General features: G+C 31.6%; 2 protein-coding genes across 5 annotated transcripts in view; one reads left to right on the top strand and one right to left on the bottom strand.

Annotated features, from left to right (window-relative positions):
* Nucleotides 1-1,480: 1,480 nt before the first annotated feature.
* LOC146535959 (uncharacterized) lies at nt 1,481-4,116 on the top strand. Its single transcript, XM_085191102.1, has 3 exons — nt 1,481-1,635; nt 2,047-2,641; nt 3,075-4,116. Exons 1-3 carry the CDS (start codon nt 1,572-1,574, stop codon nt 3,079-3,081), a joined length of 666 nt encoding a protein of 221 aa, XP_085047228.1. The 5' UTR covers nt 1,481-1,571; the 3' UTR covers nt 3,082-4,116.
* A 443-nt stretch (nt 4,117-4,559) lies between these two features.
* Nucleotides 4,560-17,340, bottom strand: part of LOC146535958 (solute carrier organic anion transporter family member 74D-like) — a 63,526-nt gene continuing 50,745 nt past the window's right edge. For all 4 annotated transcript variants that reach the window (XM_085190892.1, XM_085190893.1, XM_085190894.1 and 1 more), the window contains exons 4-11: nt 16,519-16,650; nt 12,241-12,405; nt 11,272-11,397; nt 10,856-10,989; nt 10,416-10,549; nt 9,896-10,086; nt 9,403-9,579; nt 4,560-8,640 (exon numbers count right to left, since the gene is read on the bottom strand). In XM_085190892.1, coding sequence (XP_085047018.1) covers nt 8,507-8,640; nt 9,403-9,579; nt 9,896-10,086; nt 10,416-10,549; nt 10,856-10,989; nt 11,272-11,397; nt 12,241-12,405; nt 16,519-16,650 — 1,193 coding nt within the window. In that variant the 3' untranslated portion in view covers nt 4,560-8,506. The remainder of the gene's footprint in view (nt 8,641-9,402; nt 9,580-9,895; nt 10,087-10,415; nt 10,550-10,855; nt 10,990-11,271; nt 11,398-12,240; nt 12,406-16,518; nt 16,651-17,340) is intronic.

Here is a 17,340-nt window from a genome sequence, read left to right as displayed (position 1 = left end):
TCAACAAAGTAATAATTGCTAAAACTCGTAATAAAATCCCAATTCATTTTATTTTCAAAAAGTAATAAAGAACATATACATATTTTTATAGCTTCGCACTGTATTCCGCATATAGCAGGGTAGGCAGAGGGAACCTCGTGTTAAGACACTCCGTTCCCCACTTTCCGCCGAATTCTGGAGACATTGCGTGTTGAGTGGAACTCAACGCCGCGCTCTGCCTCGACACTAGAGCGAAGAAATGAAAATATACATTTTAAAGAAATATTTTCTTTCCTCGAGTGCAGATTGAACCCACTACCAGTCGATTTTGGAGCATATTTTGTGCCCCTGCGCCACTACTGTTAAGTTATTATTATATTTCAAATACAATACACTTAAGTTAACTTAATTATTACCTTGTTGCATACAACATGTTTAACTATTAAAATTATCGAGCTATTACTAAGTTTTTAATTGAGTTCCCGGAACACAACGTCCATTATTATGCTAAAATCTGATTTGCTATTTAACTTAGATTTTGAGATAAAGCAAAAAATTCAACTGAACAACACGATTACAGTCACTTGGAAGTTGGAATCCCCCGTTGGGTTCGCTAAGCACAGAACTAAATGGAAAACAATACTAGTTTTTGTATACATTGTATTTATATTTGTTCATTATATAGTTAAAACCTAGTAATAACGAGATATATTCTCGAAAAGGTTGTGGGTTCAATACCTATTAAGAAGAGTATATTCATGTTATTAGCTTAACACTCTATTTATTTTGTACATAGCAGAACCCAGGGTTAGAGGAAACCCATATTTTCCCGAATTTTCGAGGCATCGCGTCTTGAATATCTAGAGAATGAATCCCTCGAGTGGTAATCGAAGGCACCATTATAAATACAGTCACACACATGTAACTCTAAAATCTGAGATCGATTTTAGATTGCAATCTAGAAATGAAAACGGCATCTCAAGATCGTTCTCCTGATCGATCAGAGAACAAGGCGCTTCATAAATAGGTAGATAGAAAATTCTAATATCAGCAGATTGTTTACATTTAAAACATAAGTACTTAGGTAGGTAATTCCCCGGTGTCAAATAAATTACTTTTAATATCAACAAAACTAACGAAAAGCAAAGAAATGAAGTTTTCAGGCATAGAACCTATTCCAAATGTGGAGAATACTGAATACCTAATGATTTAAAAAAAAATTCAATAGAATTGTTTATTTTCTTTTTAATAAAAAAGATACACTTCAGAGAATTGGGTTAACATTGATTTACATCACCGTCCAATCGAACTTCCTTATACTCAAACATTTGCTTTATACATACATATATTAGATAAACATTTCCAAAACTAAAATTATCACTACAACACAAATAAGCATATGACAATAATAGTTGCTGTCGATCATAATACATGAGGTCATTTTTCTCCAAACTATCTTTAGTCGGGTCCTAACGAAACTAAAAAAGCAAAAACTACAGCAAAAACTGAAGAGTACAAACACTAGCTGAACAATGACATAATCATGTTGGTATAAAAGGCTGGTGCAGGACGAGAACGGGCACAGTCCTGAGATGGCAAGGTTCGCGATAACTTGTGTGGCCCTCGGGGTCATCGCCTGTGTCCACGCAGCGCCAGGTGTGTAACTTGTATATAAATAATACTTTATATTGAAATTTAATCTGTTTTCGATCTTAAATCTGGCTATTAATAAATGTTTTTATTATATGAATTATCTAGATGTGCGTAAAATGAACTTTGATGATGAGGCTTTAGTGTCCCAAAAAAGTAGTTTTATAAAAACAAGTTATATTAAAATCACAATAAGGATTTTAAGTCTTTGGACTTAAGACGTGCCTCCTCCTAATATCCAGTGCCTGACTGTGTAATGATATCTCAGTTTGAAACATAATTTGGATACTTATTTGACGCCATCACGGCGCAATGGCACAAGCGTATGACTGTAAACGTAAAGAACAGAGAAGACACTCCGTCTTAGCCCTAGGTTCTTTCTACCTACTTCTTTAAAGTCTAATTTCTTTTTCAAAGGTTATGGTGGTAAGAGCGGCGGAGGATTTGGCGGCGGCGGTGGAGGTGGTGGTGGCTTTGGAGGCGGCGGCGGCGGAGGCTTCGGTGGAGGTGGTGGTTTCGGTGGAGGCGGTGGCGGCGGCGGCGGCGGAGGCGGATTTGGCAAAGGGGGTGGTCAAGGAGGCGGACTAGGCGGTGGACACGGCGGAAATGGTGGACTTGGCGGTGGACATGGCGGAAATGGTGGATTTGGCGGTGGAAATGGAGGCGGCGGCGGACTTGGCGGTGGTCATGGTGGCGGTCTCGGAGGTGGACTCGGCGGTGGACATGGCGGAAATGGTGGATTTGGCGGTGGAAATGGAGGCGGAGGCGGACTTGGCGGTGGTCATGGTGGCGGTCTCGGAGGTGGACTCGGCGGTGGCAATGGCGGCGGTGGTGGTCTCGGAGGCGGTCTTGGCGGTGGCCACGGAGGCAATGGCGGACTTGGTGGCGGCCATGGTGGACTTGGTGGGCACGGCGGTGGCTATGGTGGTGGTGGCGCGGGAGCCAGTGCCAGTTCTAGTGCCAGTGCTAGTGCGGGTGCGGGCGGTTACGGAGGACACAAAGGCGGATACGGGTAAGCTGTCATTTTATTTTGCTTAAAAACTTCTATGCAACAATGTCCAGAAATATTTCTGGATAGAATCAATAAATGTTAAAACTCAGCATACAAGAATATCTCAGAATATCTTATACTATATTATACCTACTGTTTTGTTTGTTTGTGTTTTTTCACTTTTCCTATGTTACTTGCTGTGCTATCTTATATATCTTAATGCTATCATTGGTGACAAGATCCTAGAAAAAAAATCTGTAAATATCGAATAAAAAGGCCGACAGATTTAATTTCTTTTTTGTTTTACTTGAATTTGCATTTTACCCCACATATGTTTTTAATAATTTTGACAAACAATTGATGATTATTTTTCTTTTATTTATAAAATATTATTAAATATGAATATCAACATAGTATATATATAGATAACTTAATTTATTTTCTTTTGTTATAGGCGCTAAGTCACGCAGCACCCGTCGTCTTAGTTAAGACAGCTTCTAAATTGAACAAACTCAAATGTGATATAGAATTAACACCGCCATAATATTGTTAATATTATGTTCCTTATGATTATATCAGTATTATACCAAAAAAATATGTAATTTTTATTTTTCCTTGTCCAACGAAAATGCATTTATTGATTAACAAAAAAACTATACTAATATTAGCACTAAGAAATATTTAGTAAAGTGGAGGATGTCGTGACGTAGTATGACAATGTGCGTCACATAATGACACTCACATAAGGGTGATGGTTTTGAGTTTGATCGAAAGGGAATATACCGCTCTGGTAGAATATTTATATAAATAGTGAATGGATATTTATTAAAATACATCACCACCAGCTTCTCAAAATGATTATTCTTCGTAACTCCTTTGAAAAGTAACATTTTAATTAAATCGACACTATTGCTGATATTGGTTGATATTAAATTGAACACAAATTCTCTATCAGCCCCCTGCTGCTGTATACATCCTACTGCATATAGCAAATTAGGCAGAAAGAACTTAGTGTCACGACACTATGTACAATAACGGAATTCAACGCCGCACTTTGTCTACCAGAGCGAGGAAATAAAAATAACTAATAATCATATATATAATAGTCATTCGCATAGTTGCATGTAAAATTAGAATACAACTGTTTCATAAATTCGTAATGGCGTCAATTATTTTCATTAAATTCTTTGTTTTGTTTTTTCAACATTTGCTATAGAATTGACAGTTGTAATATATTCATTCGTTCAGGTACGTAGGAAAATCCGCAATATATAATTTTCCTTATAAAATTAAAATTGTAACACAGAAGTGACCTGGAAATGTAATTATTTATACAAATATGTAGTATATAATGATGATTTATGGCTACAAGCTGTCAGTAGTAGGTGGTTAACTAAGATGTCAGATTAAAATAAAATACAAGAACTAATTACATATTGTTTGGAAGAACTAATAACAATTTATATACCTAATATTTCAAAGTTTGTTGGTTTGAACGCGTCTGTCATCGACAACTGCTATTTTTTTGTCGCTTCACGCTGTATCATACACTTAGCAGGGTAGGCAGACAGTGCCTGGGAACCTAGCATTAAGGCACTCGGTTTACATTATGACACTTCCGTTCTCCATCTTCTGCCAGATTCTGGAGGCGTAGTGAATTGAGTGACGGAACTCAGAACCGCGCTTTGGCCGAATACCAGAGCGAGTATAAGAAAATATTAAATATTTAATTTCTTCGAGTGGGCATCGAACCTACAAGCCGTCGCTCGTTTGTGCCTCTGCATCACAACTGGCCTCATTATTAATGAATATCTACATCTTACGATACTAAGATCGTTACTATATAACGTATCTCTATATTTTTTTTTTATTTGATTGTGTTCTTGGCATAAAATGCCTAAGACCAAAATTAATATAAGAATAAAATAAAACAAATAAATATCTCAATAAAGTTTTTATTTACAAATAATTAAAAAAAATACGTGACAAAGGCCACAGTAACAAATCTACAAATACATCGAAACTTACAAAAGCTGTACCAGAATCGTGACCAGAGTTCATTTTACTATAAAGAAAAAAAAAGGAATAATTATTTATTATAACCATTTCATAACTTAAGCTATCGAAAAATATAGTGTACAGATGTACATATTATACGTAAATTGTATTCAATCTAACATTTCTTTGTGATATTTTGGTACATTTTTATTACTAGTCATTAATCTAACTTAACATGTGTGAGCGTACAGATAATAAATGTAAATGACATTGACGTTTCTCTAGAAAATTTATAACTTACATTTTAAATTTTAAAACAGTAACTATGATCAATACATAATATTTTATTTTAAAAAATCCTTTATTAATGTAATAATTGGTAAAATAAACAGAATTAAGTATTTGCACAAATATATTTCTTATTCATTGCAAACGTCTTTCCCGCCAAAATCTTCAGCCGTGACAGCTAATATTAAATAATAATAAAATATTATTGTACACTCACTCACACAATTAATTACACACTTATTAATAACACCTTTTATTACGAACTGAACTATTTAATAATTAAAAACCAATGAATTTCAAAATGTACAGTGATTGGTGTCAATTTAACCATTTGATCGGTATCGAGGTATCAGATGTTAACACTAAAAGTAGTTAAGACTAGTTAATGCGTTATTATGAAGATATATCGATATAAGCTAGAAACAAACAACAAGTAAAACTACTTATGCCTACAAATATAGTATAGATATTTAGTAGAAAAATTTTCTAAATATATTATATAGTAAATGGCAAAATAATTAATATAATTAAAATTTAAGCTAACAGTATAGCGATTGCACATAAACACTTTCTAAAGCTACTTTGAATTTACTAGGTTTTCAACGTCAACGCGTTTTTATAAATGTTATAAGATTAAAATATGAAATGCCTACTTTTTATCACAAAGTATGACCATTTACAATTAAAAAATACATAATTGCGCACAATTGACATCAAAAAAACTAAAATATTTTATATTTATATTCAATTTAAATTCATTACTAAAATGTAAATAAGAAAATATTTAAAAAAGAACTTCAAAATAAAATCGATTTATATAATGCATTTTAAAACATTGGTTTATAAATTTGTAGTTACATCTACATATAAAAATTGCACATATAATATAATGCACAAGAATTATTTTAGGAAAATATTGTACAGCCTTTTTTATTAATAGAAAGTGTTCATTTGTGTTATAAAGCTATTATTATTATTATATTTTAGTATCTGTATTGACCTGGCAGTGACAGTTGAACGTTATTTATATCTTAACAGTTATTTGAGTTTTATTATCTGTGTAATTTTATTGCACTGGAAAATGTATACTTACATTATTTTAGTTACTTTAAAGGTAGATTAAACCGCTACAACAATAACATTTAAGTTACTATTTCATTATCTTATTAAAAAAAAAAATTACGAGACATGTCGACAATCCAACTTTACTAACAGTACATAAAGTACCTAAACAATTAGTATACTAACAATATTTGTGATACAAATAATCACAGATAATAAAAATATTGAACAAAAATGCTAAATCTATTGAATTATTATTTTAATAAAAAAACTTAATTCCACTAAGTATTTTACACACGACCCAGCCTTTTTAACCCTCCTAATTGAGAGTAAATTGTTTAATAAAAATAATATTGCAAATCGGAACTATAGACTGCCATTTAAATTAAGTGTTACAAAAATTAAACAATATATTAACAGCGAAAGTCATCTACGATTTAAGAATAAACATTTGAATATATAATTATAAATATTTATTACACATGAAACATTATTTTATAAAGAAACTTTACTTCATTTTAGAGGCCAAAAGATTTACTAATTTGTTAATATAGTTTTATTTATTGTGGTTTTTTTCTAATAACGTGTTGACGTTATTAATTTGAAAATAATAATTCCACAATTAAAAAAACAATTAGGTAACTTCAGGGCCAGAAGTAAAATTTAAAAAATGTATATTATTTCAGTGTTATTTCCTTATATTATTGATTATTTAAAACCATATCAGACGATTATTAAAATGATTTTGAAAATTTTAACTAGGCGAATTAATAAAAATATGTAGATACATAAGTATAAATTATTAAAGGTCCTAATAATAACGATAGATGCCTAGAACACGTTGTTTGCGTGTTTAATTTGAATTCATTTAATATTTACATTTATAAGTAAGTAATTAATAAAACGAAACTAAACTAATAAATATCTAATCACTAGCCATGTAATTCGCATTAATCGAAAAAAATGTATAGCTTGGTATTCAATGCCTTTTAATGTTTTAAAAAATTAATATATTTATTAAGAAAATAGCTAATGTTAAAAATGGTGGTTATTGATATTTTTTCGCATTTAAAATATAAAAAGTATTTTTTATATACTTCATTAAAATATTTAATTTAATCATTGCAAAGTTTATTTAAATGGCATCAAATAATAAAAATATAAAATTATAAAACCATGTGTATCTTATATAATAAAAAAATATTTTAAGGCAGTAAACACCAAACTTAATAATAACTCAGTCCCAGTAATGTGATTTCTACGTAGATTTACGTGAATATTATAACTATAAATACATCTATTATAATATTTCGGGACTTTACGGATCAGAACAGACCATATTTCCCTCCTATTTATATTATCTCCAATACATTGTACTATTTACGTTTGAAAACCAAGAAAAAAAAAAGAAATATAGCGCCACGTGTAAAAAATATTATGCATTATTATAAAAAAATTGAGCACAGTTTAAAAAGCAACCAGTGTAAAATGCTCAATAACGAAATTCAGTCATTTGTTGTAATAGTGATGTTTCAGACATTTTAAACATTGCACTAAAATTAATTTTAAAAAAGCGTGCGAATTATCCTTTTTATTAAAGTAAAGAATTGTATAAATACACTAATTATAATTATTATAGTAGTTTAAAAATTTGCCTAATATTAATTCGTCGCTTAACAAAATTACTAATATAATATATATATAGAGACAATAATATTAATATTTCATTAAATATCGAGTCCATTACAAGTTAATTTAAAGTCGCATAACAATTGTACAATTATCATTATAATATAAAGCAAAAATATGTAATTGCTTTTATTAAAGAGGATCATTCGATTATTCAAAATAAAAGTATTGTAAAAATCGATATTTTTCGATTATTCGTAAAAAAGTTAATAATCGGTATTTTCGGTCGATCATTTCATTAAGAAATATAATATATATTATAGAAAAATCGATGACTGATTATGTGAGTGGGGCGTACCTATCAGTTTTGAATTTTGAGACACATCCTATATTCAAACATATAGAAAAGCTATATAGGGTAAACCAGAGTATCATTGCCAACTAATGGAAACTGCCCGATTTAAAGAAAATATTGCCAGTTGTTAACTTTACATAATTTAAGTTTAGTTAGTCTGGTGAATTATTCACCAAATAGTTTAGTGATTCATTTAGATTAAATAAGATTGACATATGGGCAACACAAAAAAATACGGAAAGAGCTGATTGAATTGAATTGTATAATAGACATTTTCATAATTTTCTTGCTAAATATTTCATGTGATTCTCTTTATATTATATTTCATTATTGGTTTTTTTTTAAATAAATATTGTCATTCTCTAAAAGAATTTACTCGTTTGTAACAAAAAAGTAATAAACATTTACTAACTCCCATATACTTATAACTTTCTTATTATATTGCATTTGAAGTCTGTAAGAAGGCAATAGTAACATGGTATACCCTATTTAGTTTTCTAACCAGAAAGAGACAAATAATGGGAGTGAGAAGGAGAGTGAGGAGAAGTGGGACATCAGAGAGGAGTATCCGAAGGCAACGGCTCTCTGTCTGGCGGTCGGTCCGCGGGGTTCATGTCGATACGTCCCGCGCGACTCCACACTAGCATGTCCATTATGAACGCGAGGAACATTAGACTGGCCGAGAGACCTGGAATAGAAAATTAGTGTTAAGTTTTAGGTTATGTTTCTAATAACTTTGGTTAATTGGTTTAATGCAAATCAATACCTATATTATAAATTCGAAAGTAACTCTGTCTGTCTGTCTTTTACGGAATCAGGGCCAAACCGCTAATTTAATTGTGATAAAATACTCATATAGAGATACTCGAGGGCCTCGGGATGAACATAGGATACTTTTTTTTCCCATAGTTGTAATATTATCGATATATACCAATATATTAAAATTCTTATTAATTTGACATGCAATTTATTCCGCCATGTTTATAACAACCGTCGTTGCTAAGCAACGATTTGCAAAGTTTGTTTTTAGAAAACGTCATCCAAAATGAGCTTGCTTAACGCATCTCTCTATTGAAAACTGAAAATAATTTCATAAATATATTTAATAAATATTCGTATAGTTTACGCGGGCGTAGCCGCGTTCGGGTCCACTAGTTATAATAAAAAAACGCAAATTGACATAAATAAATCCTTAAAAAAATCCATATAAAGAATTCTCAAACTAAAACTTTTGTGAAAATTGTGCGGTGAATGAGAAATAGCGTTTATTAATACAATGATTTTTTTTCTTTTTAGCTATATTCAGAATACAGGTTGAAGATAAAAAGGAACGAAAAAGCTCACACAAACAAAAATACCTTGAAGTGTCAAAGTGACAGTGACATGTTGCTATGGCAACGTGTATGTTATTCATTACCATATCATTGTCAGCAAAAACAAAAGGCCTCACCCAAATAGAAATGCCTCAAGCTATCATTATCGTAGGAAGCGCACGCGCCCACCACGCCGCAGGCCATGTCGCGCAGGCGGCACGCGGCGTCCACCGCCGCGCCGAACACTATGGGGCACGGCACATTGCCGAACACGCCTATTGCGAACTGGATCACGCCCATTGCCATCGCTTTGTCTGTAGTTATAAGTATTATATAAGTATATTTAGTATAGCAAGGTCACCATGGCGGAGTCGTGGACTTCATGTGAGATAATAATTGTCATATTTAAATTAATTTGGTTTCCTTCTGGGTACCCATTGAGCCCACAACTACTGCGGTGTAGACCAAGGTAGATTGCGCAACCTTGAATTCTACCACTCAACACGCAATATCTATAGAATTGGGCGGAGATTGGGGTAGGAAGTATCGTAAGTCTAGGTTTCTACTGTCTACGATGTGCGAAATACAATATTAATCTAAAAAAAGTAGCCAATGAAAAAAAAAACATACCATTCTTATCAGTACATCGTATAATAAGCAGTACAGCGCCCACTTCGCCAGTCGCATGAACGAACATAACAGCCGCAAATATCGCTATAAATGCGTATATTTGATAACAAGCTCCACCACACTCCCCGCTTACCGCGTAACCTAACGCCGCGTATTCACTGTGCTCTAGCTTCGTGGAGTAGCGTTCTATTCTGTAATTAATGAAAATATTATAGAATAGAAAATATTTGTCTCCATCATATAAGGTCATATTTGTCTTCATAGTAAGGGATATGAGAGAAGTCAGTGTTATATAAGTTCGTTTGTTAATATTGACATTAGTTTAGACGGACTTATTTACTAACGTAACGTTTTTTTAAAAAATAACCACGAAAAAAAATATTCTCCTAAGAAAAATGAAATGTATCATCAAATCAAATGTTAATTTCTCGAATGAGTGTTAAAAAATGTGATAAAATGACATCATTTTTATGAAATATATTAACATGAAAAAAGAAACACTTTTAAATTAAAAACTCACGTTTTAAAAGCCTTATCGCCGACCGGTAAGGACCCGGCGAAGCACGAACAGTTGTAATACAGATACGTGCTGTTGTCCAATTGCTCGCTGTTCAAACAACCTCCCTGACACGGCGATTGATATGTGAAGGAATCCTGGAAGAACACACTAGTTGTAGGCTCCATTCCCGTTTAAAAATGTTTATGATGAAGTTACAAAACACAACAATTAAGTAAGATGCAAATAAATGGGTAGAAACTATTGGTACCGATCCAAAACTTTACTTTATATTTTAAATAATCAAATTAATTAGCCAGTTTTATAATCAATATATTATATGAAATGACAAAAAATCCAAGTAAAGGATCTTATTTTATAACTTCACGCTACTTTTTTATAACCCCTAATGTTCATCAAAAATGAAAAATAATTAAAAAGAAAAAATAAAGAATCAAACTTACCTGTCCACAAACAGGCGAGTACGAAGCTCCATCGCAATGACAGTTGTTGCTACACGATAAGTTAACCACATCTGTTACACTCAGAGCCTTGAAGTTCTCTTCGGGACAACTGACGAACATTAGGACTACCATGCCTGGAAATTAATTGAATAATATTAAATACGCGTAATTTATATTCTAATGTTTTAGTAGTGGTTCAATTCCAACAAGGGATAATTCATGATTTTTATTGCCTCAGTTTGGTAAAGGATAAAACGCGATGTTAAGTTCCGCCAATCAACACGCAATGTCTCGAAAGCTGGGCGGTGCATGGGGAACTGTGTCACAAGTTTACTAATGGTAACAATCAATTAGTATTTTAATTTTCCTTTTTTTAGCTTTAAATATGATATTTAATTTAGTATATAATAGCATACCTGCACTATATATAGCAGCGGTAGTAGCGGTCCACGCGGCAACCTGACGGGCGGTCGGCACCACCTTCAGTATAACCACACCCGAGGTAATGATGCCCAAGCCCATTACTAGAATACCACCCAAACCTGAAATAGACAATAAATTATAATTAAAGAAAAGCTATTAGATGTTAATTAAATACTTTTTATAACCTTTCTTTTTTATAAAATGGCCATCTAGGCCCTCTAAATGGCGAGTAATGAGAAAGGTCTGAATACTCACATAATCTTTTAGTCTATGCCTACTGTTAAAGACTTATTTCTGGCTTATCTAGGCCATAGTATAAACTAGAATACTCTGCTACATATTGACTATCTTAGAGAAATCATGTGTTAAATAACGGAACTAAACGCCGCTCTTTATCTTAGCAAAGCATAATTTACATTTATTTTTTCTGACTGTATATCATTCACTGCCAACTGCAACACTATGAGTGGTTAAATTGACTATTTATCATTACAAGAAAAATAGGTTTCTCGATATTGTGCGTCATTTTATTATATGAAATATTTAAAAATATATTATATTTTTTTAGAGACAGCGATTTCATACAAATAAAATAATTATCACCAATAATTACTATTATTAGAACTATTTTTTCTAGAAAAGTAAAACATAAAAATGTGAAATAGTGACGTTCAAAGTTTACCCAAAAATTTGCTAACCATTTTTTTTCTTTAGAAATCTTATCATCTGTTTACAAATGTTAAAATTGGTGAGGTTGGATTGATATTTGTTCTATTGATTTAGATGAAATTTTACATTAATACGTGTTGTATACGTGAATAACACATAGGCTACAATTTGTGTAAAGATTTTGTATAATTTGATTATCCTATTATATATAAACTTACTATTAGGTAAGTTTATGTGGGTGAAGTCGCGGCTAGGCAGCTAGTCTAATATAAAACTTAATGCTAGTACCTCACCCGAGACAAGATTGGCGTCATGCGTCGGCAAACGGAACTGCTTTTCCAAATATTTGGGCAGAAACGAGTAAACTCCGCTGATAGGCATCAAATGAAGGACCGAGGAGGCAGTTCTCCACATCAGTATATCGTTGGTGAGCTGTCTTTTGATAGTTGCGAAGAAATCTGTAAAAAATAAGATTAAATGAATTATTAATTATTTTTATTTTAATACCTATAATGTTTTTATATTTCACTTAATAAGAATCAAAACAAGACATCTATTATCTTATACACTGGAATCCGGCCGTTGAATCCTGCATAAACGAGTTTTCTTAATTAAACCTATATTAATGAATAATACATGATTAGTAGAACAGATTACACCTGGGTTGCCTGGAAGAATCCTGCCGCAATCACCTTTAATTACATTTTTTCGTAACTCGTTTTTGGAGAAAATTGCACCAATACGTTTTTTATATGAATCGCACATCATTTGAAAGATAATCGCGTAAGGAATTGGAAAATTAAGGGTTGCCAGCTCTCAGTCTGCCGCAAGTCTAGGGTTGCCTGGTTTAAACATGTCACTAAATGTTAATAATTTGCACTCATGTGTTTTTTTAATGAATTATATATCAAATTAAAGCTTATTTTTTTCTGAACACTATAAAAAAGGGTTGCCTGAAAAATTCCTGCCGCAAACAGGGGTTGCCAGCGTTTGAAATATTTTATTCCGGTTCCGTTTGACTATGAGAATAGACGATGAAATGTGCGGTCTGCCTTATGTTTTAAAGTAAAATATTATATAATAGAAGGTCAATCTTAAAATCAATGTTTATTCTAATTGTTTACCTGTTAAATGATGATTTTAATCATATTAAGTACACGCAGAAAACTATTTAAAGATCATAGGGCAGAAGAAATCATCCTTATTTTTCAAGTAAAATAATGAATCTATAATATTGAGTCTTTGCAAAATCTATTTTCTAAATACTAATATTTATTTATTAATTTAAATTACCATTTTGAAACAATTAAATTATCTAATTAAATAAATGTTTACAAATATCGATCTTCTATAAACTATTAATATACATACATATACATCATGTTCCCTTAATATAAAGAAGGGTGACCATTATTGCGGATATTTTTTTTATTAATTATATTGAAAAATACATTTCAATGAACTCTCTCTCTCTCTCTCTCTCTTCGTCCTCTACTTGTTTGATTTGATTTGATTTGATTTTTTCTCACGCAGTTTTTAATAATTTGCATAGGAAAGAAATATATATAATAGAATTATAATAAACAAAACTAAGTTAGCAAAATAAATTCGAAGAAAATCCGACAGTAATGCCGACGCCGATTGCCGACGGTTTATGACCAAGAGTCGGCAAATATCAATTAGTTGGCTATTTTTTACTATAGATAAACATTTTGCGGCGCGATACAAAGCAAACCAAATGCAATAAAATTATTTTCGAAGATGTATTGTTTCTAAATGCAATAAAAGTGCAGATGGCCAAATGAGTTGTTTTTGAGCATATTACTTAGTTACTTACCTTTCATTTTGGAGCAAAGACGTTTTTACTTGACAAAAATGAAGATGTGAAAATGTGATAGAATTTAACAAGGAATCTTTCCAAAAGTGTAAAATTATGTTATTGTTTCGCCAAAAAATGAATTTTAAATACAGTGACATTTTTTTAAATAGTGACACAATGCACGGTTATCATTTACAGTGTTACAAAAAGTTCATTGTTTTAAAACAAAAATATAAAGAAGTATTTTTTAATTATTTTCTAATGCAAAACGAAAGTATACTATAATCTTTAATATTATATAGTTTAATAAAATGTGACAATTGTGGCCGTGGGAATTGCCTCAGTTTTGATTACACTAAGTTAGGGACGTGAGTGAGTGATTACGCTTTATTATAATTATAAGAACAATTCTTTCAGACCTAAATGCCTTAAAAACTATCAGAACAAGTTCTTGCTAGCGACATTTTTTTATCTATATTTTTTAATAGTTTTCATTAGTTGAATAGTTTTCATTTACTTTGCAAAAACGTAAATATTCGTACCAAAAAGATGGGCGCCATAGTTCTTTCTACGGATACGGACGGCGTTGTCAAATCAAACAAGCAGAGGGCGAAGAGAGAGAGAGAGAGATTGTTTATTGAAATGTAATTTTCCATATTTTCTTAATTAATAAAAAAATATCCGCAATAATTGTCACCCTTCTTTATATTAAGGAAACATGTTGTAATTAATACCTTATAGTAGATCGATATTTGTAAACATTTACTTAATTAGATAATTTAGTTGTTTTGAAAGGGTTATTTAAATTAATAAATAAATATTAGTATTTAGAAAATAGATTTTGCAAAGACTCAATACTATAGATTCATTATTTTACTTGAAAAATAAGGATGATTTCTTCTGCCCTATGATCTTTAAATAGTTTTCTGCGTGTACTTAATATGATTAAAATCATCATTTAACAGGTAAACAATTAGAATAAACATTGATTTTAAGATTGACCTTCTATTATATAATATTTTACTTTAAAACATAAGGCAGACCGCGCATTTCATCGTCTATTCTCATAGTCAAACGGAACCGGAATAAAATATTTCAAACGCTGGCAACCCCTGTTTGCGGCAGGAATTTTTCAGGCAACCCTTTTTTATAGTGTTCAGAAAAAAATAAGCTTTAATTTGATATATAATTCATTAAAAAAACACATGAGTGCAAATTATTAACATTTAGTGACATGTTTAAACCAGGCAACCCTAGACTTGCGGCAGACTGAGAGCTGGCAACCCTTAATTTTCCAATTCCTTACGCGATTATCTTTCAAATGATGTGCGATTCATATAAAAAACGTATTGGTGCAATTTTCTCCAAAAACGAGTTACGAAAAAATTTAATTAAAGGTGATTGCGGCAGGATTCTTCCAGGCAACCCAGGTGTAATCTGTTCTACTAATCATGTATTATTCATTAATATAGGTTTAATTAAGAAAACTCGTTTATGCAGGATTCAACGGCCGGATCTCAGGGTATTAAGAAAAACTGTTAAAACTATTTTCATTGATACTGGCCGAAATGGCAGTTTTCTCGCGTTAAAAAAGGTTGAGGCCATCGTGGCGCAGGGGCCTGTAAACGTTACGATCGTAGGTTCGATTCCCATTTAAAATGTTTTCTATTTTCATTTCTCCGCTCTGATATCAAGGCAAAGCGCGGAGTTTAGTTCTGCCACTCAACACGAGATGCCTCCAAAATTTGATGAAACGTAGGGAACGGAAGCATCTTAATGAGAACGGAGTGTCTTAACACCAGATTCCTGCTTAGCAGAGACACATCGTAAAAACACATTTTTGTACAAAGTACACGTGAAATATTCTGCATATCCGTAAATATGATGATATAACAAAGATTATGATCGCTACTAAAGTGACATTGCAATTTTGGTAACATTGAAAATATTTGGAAAATTTCCGCTTTATATTAAAAGCTATTTTTTTATATATCATTTAGAATGAATAACTAAACATATTTAGAATAACTACACATATACATATATGTGTAATGATTATTATACCAAAAGCTACGGTCTCCATAACTCTCAACTACCATCATCCTTTTATGCTTTTTACGTGAACTTCTTACAGTATCTGAAAGGAGTTGAGGTCTTCAACAACACTTTTCAGTTTATAAAAATCATATCAATAAATATTTTTTTTAATAAAACCATTTTAGATTTGAACCTACAATATCCGAACGTCTAATATAATATTGCCAATCACTGTTGCTAGCATGATTAATAGTCAAGATAAATATTTTCGTAACATCTATCTATAAATTTAAAATAACGTCATTTATTTTCGTACAATTATTTTGTTATCGTCATCGATGTGGGACACACTATCACTACTTGATTGCTTACTGTAGGAACTCTTATCATGTGTGCCATTATTTCATAAGTATTATCGAAAATTACTGCAATAATTACCCACGAGCGTAGAATGTTTTTATCGTTATGCATTTTACAGATTAAATAAGTAAAAACAACTAATTCTTATAAAAATTACTAACTAATTTGCGTGATTATTGGGTAGCAGAGACTAACATCGTATTTTTCGAAAAGATCGTAAAATTAATTACGATATTGTGTTAATTTGAACCCTATTCGAGAAAATACAAAAATTTTCGCAAAAAGAATTCGAACTCAAAACCATCAACAAATTATCCAAAGGATAAAAAATACTCAATAAACAACAGCTTTTTACCTTTGAAAAAGGGCTCTCGCTTTTCCTTTATCTTCTTCGGTGGGGGTGGTAGCGGACTCTGCTTGATCTGCTTCGGGAAGAAAAACATCAAAATTGACAGCATCACGATGAATCCCGCTATGAACACCATACCTGAAAACAAAAATATATACATGTTTTATTTATATTTATTTTTCTACTGGCTTTTTATATGCTCTATGAAACATCTAAAACTCCATCATTTTTTTTTATGAATAACATAAGCTATCACTTAAAATGATTGATTTCGATAATATTTTACTATTTTCAGAGTAATATTAATAAGGTAACCCTAGGATCAAGCAATGCCGGTTTGAGAAAAAATGCCGGTTTTTTTAAATCTATATTTCATGCCCACTACGTCCATTTCTTACACAAAAATAAGTAAATTGCCACACAGATCATAACACGTCGAAACAGAAAACATTTAAAATAAATTTTACGGACATTCTATGGCACGCTGAGCCGCCAGCTCGTACCGTGTGTTCTTAAATCAAAGACAACAAACACTTGTACAACGTTCTACAGACTGACGACTGTGATGAAGTGCTTTCGCTGTCAGCGTGATGCACGAAAGAATTACATTTAGAATAGATGTAGAAATTTCAATAATAAAAAAAAACTTATTTATTGATATAACCTTACATATTAACTTGAAATGGTGAAAAAAAGTATTATATACAAAATTGTAGAATTGCTATACTTATTTTAAAAAATCAATTCTTAAGAATTACAATTTTAAAGTAAAATGCCCTGTCTTTTCTCTAACATAAGCGCACTTGGAGTCAAACTCACAACCGCCTT

This window comes from Heliconius melpomene, chromosome 10 (assembly GCF_056956725.1).
Source record: "Heliconius melpomene rosina isolate 202511_hmr_F chromosome 10, ASM5695672v1, whole genome shotgun sequence".
Lineage (NCBI taxonomy): Eukaryota > Metazoa > Arthropoda > Insecta > Lepidoptera > Nymphalidae > Heliconius > Heliconius melpomene.
This window is presented reverse-complemented; position numbering and strand designations above follow the sequence as displayed.